This window comes from Lipophrys pholis (assembly GCF_963383615.2).
Source record: "Lipophrys pholis genome assembly, chromosome: 4".
NCBI lineage: Eukaryota > Metazoa > Chordata > Actinopteri > Blenniiformes > Blenniidae > Lipophrys > Lipophrys pholis.
Genome location: NC_137637.1, coordinates 34,200,637 through 34,210,055, shown reverse-complemented (window position 1 = coordinate 34,210,055; position 9,419 = coordinate 34,200,637). Strand labels below are relative to the sequence as shown.

Below are 9,419 nucleotides of genomic sequence, written 5' to 3'. Positions count from 1 at the left end.
TGTTGTTTTATTTTTTTAAAACAGGTTTTTAAAAAGTACAAGATTTATTTCATTTCATTTCCAGTTGTAATTGTGTGTACTTTATTTTTTTTTCCATTTTTTCATGTTTGTTCTATTTCTATTTTTTTTTATCTATTATTATTCTGAGTTTTACTTTACCACTGTCGTATTTCAAATCTAAACCTTGATTTCTTTTTTTTTTTTTTCCCAACATGAATTTTACATTGTTGTTGTTCACATTGAGATCGTTTATCTTCTCCAGTTATAGAAATAAAGCGTTGATGTTCTGTTGCATCATTGGAATTAACATTAGAATAGAAAAGTAGATTTTTAAGAATCAAACATGAATATCTTTAGACATAAACTGACAACCTTCATGATGTTTGTTTGTTTGTTTGTTTGTTTTAGGGGGGAACCATGTACAAAAATCATTCATCTTCAAGAAAAGATGCTTTTCACCAGATTTAGTCGTGGCGAGTTTCCATCTGAAGTCTTTTTTTTTAATTTTTTTTTATTTAACTAATTAAATTGGGAATTAAAAAAAAAAAAAAAAAGCTATATCTTAGAATATTTTAATATTTCATGAGATCAGATCTCCCCTTCTTTTTTTCTGTAATTTATTATTACATTTTTTTTACAGATGCTTGTAACATGTTGACATCATGAAACGAAACAAAGGGTGGTGCTATAGCTGGAGTTAAACACCACCCTGGCAATGTGAGCAGGCGAGAGCAGCAACACCGAGACGGAATGAGCAGTGACCAAGTTAAAAACAAACATTTGTCTTGACGTCGACGAGAGTTCACCACGCCCGTGTTTACCGATTAGAGAATCATTCACAGCGACACACGCAGAATGTTTCCTGCTCGCTACGTCATGCTGGATGGGAATGATTTCATAACAACGTTTAACTCCTCGTCACCCCCATCATAGGAGGTGCTATATGATAGAAGCATACTCCACTTTAATTTGCGTTTATTGAACTTTCTCCAGGTAATCCAGCTTCAAATACTCTGAATAGCTGGTGTGTGTTTCTGTCCTGTGTCCTTGTATTATTAGTTTTGTGAATTATTTCCTGCTTGGAACATAATTAATGCTGCTGCTTCAGATATGGACGGATCCATATATTTGAATTAATGTGTCATACAGGCTTTAAAAAAAACAAGTCAAAGGGTTTTTATTGGAATCCAGACAAACTACTGAATTATTCACATTTACTTTTTAACTAAATTGTGATGCACAGTTTATATTTCTCATTTAGTTCTATTCTTTATGATTAATCGGTCTGTGATAACTGGGATCTATATACACATTTGTGATGAATAATTGTGTGAAATAGATTTATATAGGTAGAACTTGTATTTATGTATTTATTCTAAATTTATACTGTACTTTTGTTCAATGTCGTGTTTTTAATTGTTCACTATGTCTCAATTTCAAGTCAAGTTACTGCATTTTCATGTAGTTTTAAGAGACAAGTTGCTGTCTGTGCATTTATTTATTTATTTATTTAATTTATATGTATTTTACTAACTTTTCGCAGAAACCCTGTCAGAGATGATCCGTCCCCGTCCGAGGATGTCCCATTAAATGTTGAGAGCGACTGGGTCAAAGGTCAAGGTCACAGAACAATCAAACATGTATTTTTGTCAGTTTTAATCCGATTGATGTCAAACCAAGGCCAAAGATGTCTCGTTATTAATTCCCTAACCCTGTCCTCCAGGACACAAATAGCCCCCTTGAAGTCAGGGAGAAGTCAGAGAGCTGGAGAAGTCAGGACCCTCGGGGGTTTACATTACATACGTGATGAAAAGAAATTACAATTATTAAAGTGTGTGTATTCACTCTGGTGCAGAAGCAGATGATGTCATCAATGATGGACTGAACTTGATAGTCATGGTGACTTTTTTGTTTCACAGTCGTAATGAGTCACTACCAACAGAAGTATTTTTTATTTATTTCTTTTAGGAGGGGTGAACTTTTATTTGGACGCCAGGATGTTGTAAAGTGTGACTTGTCCTTTTTATCTCCTTCCCATTGAATCAACTCACACTTGTGACGCACTAGTGACGATAATAAAGCAGGAAGCAGGCGATCACACGTTCGCTGCAGTGGAAACACGCGGCTTATAAATGTGCTGTTAGAGCTGTGAAGTAATGAATCTAGATGGATCTTCTACACGTGCATACAAAATAAAACATAGAAATATATATTATGACTTTTTGTGTCACCTCAGATTTTTTACACGTCATCAAAATTATTGAGAAAAATTTACCGAAAACCCTTAAAAAATATGAAATAGTGACATTATAGTGAACTGAACAAGTGAACACAATTGTACATAAGTACAGAATAAATTTAGAATCAATAGATATAAATACAAGTTCTACCTATTATAATTTTGTGCAATAGATTATAGATATATATATATAGATTGTATAGATTTGTATAGGTAACCTATACAAATCTATTGCACAAAGTTATTCATCACAAATGTGTATATATGGATCCTAATATAAGTTCTCACAGACCGATTAATCATAAAGAATAAAACAAAATGAAATGATTCCATGATCGGTTTTCTGACTAACAAAGAATGGTCAAAGGTTTTGTAAAAGATTTAAATTCAAAACAATAAATATACTATGTTGGTTTCATCTGCAGCGATTGTTGAACCACTGAGGAGACGCATGTTTGTCCATTCAGTCATTAATGCTGAACGTCTCCTGGTTCTAGACGTGAGTGTGGATCTCTGAGTGTGAGCAGAGTGTGAGCTGAGTGTGAGCTGAGTGTGAGCTGAGTGTGAGCTGAGTGTGAGCAGCACTTCGCACGGCCGCTGTGATTGTGTGAGTGAATGGATGAATGTGACCGGCTTGAGGAACAAATGTTAAATACATATATAGTGTCTGGTTGCATCTCTTCCCGCAGCGACCGTCTCCACACAGGCACTTGTACTTCTGAATATTCTGTATCTACTTATAGGTGATAAACACAGTACCAGTACTCGCATTACTGCAACGCGTACAGTACATTCATCTGGTTCTCCTCTAGTTTCAAACTCGGCGGTTGTGTGGAAGTGCGTTTGTGTTCGGGGTAAAGATGCTTGTTGGAATGCAGTGATATTTAAATCATTATCACTGCGACTGGTTCCTTTATTAACCAGGAACCCTGGAGTTTCATTGTACGGCTGGAGAACAGTAACAAATAAGTAAAGTAGGATCTGGTTGGGTGGATCCAAACATTCCACTGTGCGTCAGGTTTCTGCCTCGTCTTCTATTATAACGTCAATATTCGGCTGATGTATTTCCTCTTTATTCGGTGTTTTGGTTGTACACACTTTGTGTTGGTGGGAGAAATCTCATGTTCTCATGTTCTCCTGTTCTCATGTTCTCCTGCAGTCTTACCTGGTTTAGGTTTTGTGACTTTACATTTTTGCTTCATATCTCAAGATAAAACGTAAGAATTTTAAACATTTGCAGCCGTTTTTAATAACTCGCTGCATGTTTTCTATCACCGCTCTACACTTTAGTGACATGTAATCGTATACTTCTCTAACTGGCATTGAAGTATTTGTGGAAATCGGTACTTTTGTTTGAAATCGTCACAAAAATGGTCATGAAATGCTGGAGGGCCAAAAGAAAAGAAGAGTGAACGCTTGAATCTGACCTCCGGCTACAAACTGTTTGTAACAGCAAGTTAAAAAATACACAAATAACCTTTTAAACCCTGAGAAGTTCCAGTGAACACAGAATACTAGAACTCCTCGTACCGGCTGGGCAGTTTTCTAGAAGGAATTAAGTGCAGCGAATCTTGGCAAGAATCCGATCAACAAACGCCGCTGATTCATTCGGAGGAGCGACGGCCAAAAGAAGGTGGGGGAAAATAAATGTGGCGGCGGCGGAGCGGCTAAAGCGCTCGCCTCGTAGAGCCGAGCTCCTCTGGTCAAGTCCTGAGATCTTCCTGCGCCTGGATTTCCTCCAGTTTCCTCTCCCAGTTAAGAAACGTGGATTTCAGGTGAGTAGTTAACTCTCCGTGGTGAGTGTGTGGGACGGACTGGTGGCCTGTGCAGGGGTCAAATCCAGCGCCGTGAGACTCTGAACAGATCTGATGGATGTATTAAAAAATAAAATGTACAGCTGGTGCAAATCATGCAGAAGATGTGAGCCCAAACAAGTAACAATGGAAAACTTTAATGACATCATGACACCAAACCAACCGCCGCTTGAACAAACGAGCGATAAAGACGACCGCCGGGGAAACAAATCCATCAGTTCTGTTTTGGCCTTTTCAAAGTGGACGGTCCCACAGTCCAGCTTTCGCCGTCACACTTCAGACTGCTTCGGTCCCTCCTCCTCCCCCTCCTCTTCCTCCTCCTCACGTCCCTCCGTCTCCGTCTGCTTCTGGGCTCGTCGCCGCTCGGCCTCCGTGATGGTCATGGGGTGCAGAGGCAGAAATCCGGCTAATCCTGCAGAAATAAACAAATGAAAATAAGAAAGCAGCAGCGATAACGACTCTCCCAGAAGGATTTTCAAACTAAAGTTGTTTAGAGTTGGCAAATTCATAATAACTTTCTAAATCTTTTCATTTTAGTACAAAGATGGCATTAAAAAAAAAAAGGTAAATGAGTTCTGAATGTTTGATAAATAACCTGAACAAGTTTCATTCTAAAAGGTCTAAATGTCTAAAATACAACGTGACTCCTGTTGGTGCTGAATTTGGCAAATTGGCTGAAAGCGCTCGGTGTCGTATCTTTAAAAAAGAAGTGTGATTCCTACTGAATAAAGCAAACGTGAATCAAAAGCAGTTTTTCATGGGTGTAACCTACACAGGCTACCCGGCTCTACTGCTCTGTACAAAAGTGGCACAATTTAAAAGGGGAAAGGAACAAGAGTTCCAGCGGTGAAAGATTTAATGATCAGGAAAGAAATAATCCACTAAATAGTTTGTCTGGTTTTTTTGTGCACATTTCAGAAACGACCACTGAACCATACCTTTAACACGTCGGCTTCAGAACCTGATATATTCTTAAGATTCAGCAGATTCATCATAATCTTAAACAGAATTTTGTGTTCTGGGTGTCCAAAATGTTGTCAATACTTATATCAACGTCAACATTTTCACAACAAAGAATGTTTTATTGTTCAATGAAAAAAGTGAATAATCTGCAGTTATTCAAACATTTGTAAACATTTTGGAAATTAAAAATTAGATCATAGGTTCATAGAATTAGTCCCACATGTGTGGATTCTGCAGATATAATCCAAGGGTTATATCTTGGAAAGGAAGTTCCTCCTCTCTGCTTCGGCATTTGAAGGCATCAGGATGAATCAGAGAATTATGAACCAATCAGAGGCCGCCTTTATAAACTTATAGACCACATGGTATCCCTTGACCAATCACGTTGCTCCTTACTGGGCGTGATACAGAACCAGAAGGCAGTTGCGAGTTGTGCAGTCGAGCCGATAATTCGCAATATTTCGGCGAAAAAAGCTGAATTCAGGCAAAATTAGACGGCGACAAATAGTGACGGTCGTTGTACACATATTTTAAAAGGTTTTATTTTTTTGAAAATTGACCGACCAAATGACGACTCGCTGCCTAAAACCACGTGATTCTTCCCGACTTCAGGACAAGCAAGTCGACAGCAAGAAACTCATCCTGGAAAGAAATGCACTTTTAATCTTGTTTGCACCACCTGCTGACGGAGGCGCCGTCCTCACCTACAGCTGATCAACAACAAGTGAGAGACTTGAAATGTCAATATAATACGTCTGCGTGAATTCTGTCTAAAAGGTGAAGCAGCTCATAAAAGTTAAAGGTTGAACCTCCTTGGTTAAACAAATCCCGATGAGACGGGAAGGTCTGCTGACGTGACTCTGCCTCTGGCACAGCAGGAGGAAGAGGAGGATACACACCGAGGAGCTTGGCCGCTGGTTTCGTCGTTTGTGCGCCGCAGCCGATCCAGTACTTGATGCGGTCAAAGTTGAAACTGACCAGTTTCTCGTTGTAGATGTTGGGGAGGGGGTCGTAGGTGCCCAGCTGCTCCAAGTACTTCCCGTCTCTTGCCCGTTTGTTGTACGCCGCCACGATGCGGTAGAAGGGCCTGTTGGCCTGTTTGTGGCCAGCGAGAGCCATCCGGATGACGACGTGGCCCCCGTGGTACTTCTTCAGGAGGAGGGATGCTGCAGGAAAGGAGCCGGAACAACGAGTAGTCAGAAGTGAACTTGTAGATACAAAACTACTCGTGTTTTTGATGGTACTGTGACACAACGATGAAGGGTGAATTCTACTATGCAACTACGTCATGGGTGCAAATCTATACTTCTTTGCTTTGTGATGGTTTCTTTTTAATTCTCTAGATATAACAACCGGTCGAGGAGTTACACTTGTGACGACGGCATCCTCGCCAAATCTGTGAGTAAAAGACTTAAACGTCTCACAGAGTTGTAAACTTAATCGTCAAAGTTGGTAGTAGCTTTTCTATAAAATGTTCCTCTTCCATCACACTTGCACTTAAAATATATAATTGAGTGTTTTGGAGGAATGCTGCTTATTATCTGCACATTATTAATATCAGCCACTAATTTAATAAATACATTTAAATGATCTGCTTCTCCAGTTCAGGTGTCTGAGGCCTGACTGGGTCTGCATGTTATCCCTGGGCTTTCAATGACTGATCCAATTTGATCCAACAGTCCAAAAACCTGCATTTGAGGTTGTTTGTTGGACACAAAATGAGTGATTGCCATGAGTCTGTCTGTCTGTCTGTCTGTCTGTCTGTCTGTCTGTCTGTCTGTCTGTGTGTGTGTGTGTGTGTGTGTGTGTGTGTGTGTGTGTGTGTGTGTGTGTCTGTGTCTGTGTCTGTGTCTGTGTCTGTGTGACGGTGCGTTGGGCAGAACTTCACCTAAACTCAGCTGGAACCTTCATTAGATTTCAAGTCACATCCAACAACACCCTTGCATTGTGATTTACTGAAGTATTTCAAATCCTTATTTGTGATTTAAATATACAAACACCTGTTAGAATATGTTAAACTGACCACAATCACACACTTTACTACTTCTTAGTAGAAAGTACTATTGAACTGGGATGGATAAGTCGCTGGGTTTCACAGAAATGAACAATAAAAGGTCAAAATGATGGGGTTTTTAGGCGAGGTCTGAAAACAATACTGTTATATACCACACAAGAGGACCCTGTACATTTCAGACTGCATGACAGATAACAGTATAACTAGAATATAACTATATAACAGACTAACTCATAAATATTCCAGTTATAGTCCATCATTAGCCGCTTCTTCACACTGAATACTCACATAAATGCACCATGATGGTCACTGAAATGTCCTGCAACAGACAGACAGACACATTTAGACCACATAAACAGCGGAAAGTAGCACCATTTAATTCACATATTACAGTTTAATACAACTGAGAATGTCGTTATATAGAAAACTGAGCTAACGCTAACTTTAGCTTCAGTTATAAAGACGCGTTTCTTGAACACGATACCTCCGGTGACGGTCACCGACGTGAAGTAGAATTTCCGCAGCAGTCTCTCCCGTGCCCTCGCGCTTCAAAGGATAAAACAGAAGATCCGAGCTGAATTTTTTCAACACAAGCAAATGTGACATTTGTCAGGGCGCCGCCATGTCTTTACCGGATGTGACGTACGAGCATCAGCGTCGGTACGTCAACCCGACACTAGATGGCGCGAACGCTCTGCTGTCCGTTACACCTCTGCAGGTCTCCAGCGGAGCACAGAGAAGGTAAAAGTAAACTCCTGTTTTGTTCTGAAAAGATGATTTCTGCCCTCAAGATGGCGTCAAAAGCGACAATCTAAGATTGTAGACGAATTCAAAACGGAGAATTGTTGACTTGCGTTGTTCAAGTGGTGACTTTTAATCGGAAAAAGTTGCAGCATTTAACTGGTAGTTTGTTTTTTTTTCCTCCCAGAAGCAAGTGGTAAATTTTTTTAAATTACCACATTTTTTTTAAATTACCACTTGGAGCCATTTGGCCACCTGCATGTTTAGAATTCTGTCTTTTTGCGAGTGACATTCATGTTGAGATCTACTGTAATGTTGATGTTTCAGTGGTGTAATGGCCTCATATCAAGAAGGTCGTAGGTTGAGTGTCTGAAGCTTAATATGTGGAGTTTGCACGTTCTCCCTCTGCATATGTGGCGTTTCTACCATTACTCTGGTCTCCTTCCTCAGTCTAAAAACATGTCTTAAGCCTATTGATGACTTGACAAGCAGGGGTGTAGAAAATAAGGCCCGTGGGTCAAAACTGTCGCTCCAAACCACCAAGCAAATTGTAAACATTTCTAAGAAAATTTTTTTTATACTAATTTCCTAGGAGTAGCAGACACAACACAACTCTGAGATATATGTGATGCTGCCACGTAAATAAGCTACCTCGTTGTGATCAAATAATTCTCAATGTCAAAGTGAGTTTTTAAAAACATCCACGACAGCTATAAGAGGGTTTTTTTTTTTTACATGCATTGTGCACCAGATGGTTTCATTAAAATTGGCTTTATGCTGAGATTGTAGTCATTTTCTGAAGTAATTGTTTAGTTTTGCAAACGTCCACTCTGCGCCCCAACATGGAGAACCAGGTTTGATTCCCACAGCGATTCGGTAACCACTGAGCAAGACGCTGCCCCACTTTCTGCGTCCCAATAAATAGGATGGGAAAATGTGGAAAAAGGGACTAAATAAAGTATGATCCGTTAGTTAAAGTAATTTTAATGTAATTAATAGAAAAATGCTCAAGCAAACAAGTTTTTATTTATTCATATGGATAAATTAAGTGTTGATAAATAGCGCCCCACTTGGGCCTGTTACCTGCACAATCACCTGCTGCTTAATGCTTTTGCTCGGAGGAATTATTTCAAAATTGAACTACTCTAGTTACCTATATATAAGTGACAATGCATGCAAGCTGCAAACTGATTCTGACTTTCAATCAAGCCGTCAGGAAATGTTCATGAGGAAGATGCAGCGTTTCTCTCGTCTCGCCTCTTCTCACCTTTTTGTACTGAATTTCTAACCACGATCTGCTGACGCTGACTGTGCGGTCTGTTGCACGTCGGTTAAGTTTTAGATTGAGCCGTGTCCGCTGCTCACACAGCGACCGATCAAGGTCCAACAGAGTACCAACCATAACGGATCTAATTGATCGATTGATCCTGCTCCCTATGCTGATTAAACACTTTCACACAAGCGGACACAAAGACTGCTCTGATCAGCGAATGAGGTGGAAACGTCTGCATCTCAGACTAACTATGTCATTAATTAGAAATACAGCGTCCTGGGCGGGCTGCCGGGGGTCAAGGGCCTTGCTCGGACTGCCAGTGGCCTTTCAGCAGTGGGATTCGAACCAGCAAACATCCGATCCCAAGTGTGGTTT

At 39.9% G+C, this 9,419-nt stretch overlaps 1 protein-coding gene across 1 annotated transcript; it reads right to left on the bottom strand.

Annotated features, from left to right (window-relative positions):
* Window positions 1-4,170: 4,170 nt before the first annotated feature.
* Window positions 4,171-7,680, bottom strand: mrps16 (mitochondrial ribosomal protein S16). Its single transcript, XM_080461946.1, has 4 exons — window positions 7,515-7,680; window positions 7,319-7,349; window positions 5,916-6,182; window positions 4,171-4,465 (listed from the first exon to the last, which is right to left on the bottom strand). Exons 2-4 carry the CDS (start codon window positions 7,329-7,331, stop codon window positions 4,323-4,325), a joined length of 423 nt encoding a protein of 140 aa, XP_080318072.1. The 5' UTR covers window positions 7,332-7,349; window positions 7,515-7,680; the 3' UTR covers window positions 4,171-4,322.
* Window positions 7,681-9,419: the final 1,739 nt, after the last annotated feature.

What these genes read in the sequence shown, in the direction of transcription:
- mrps16 (XM_080461946.1), bottom strand. An exon ending in ACCAGCGGCCAAGCTCCTCG is followed by an intron (nt 4,466 to 5,915) that starts GTGTGTATCCTC and finishes TTATTTCTGCAG; the next exon opens with GATTAGCCGGATTTCTGCCT.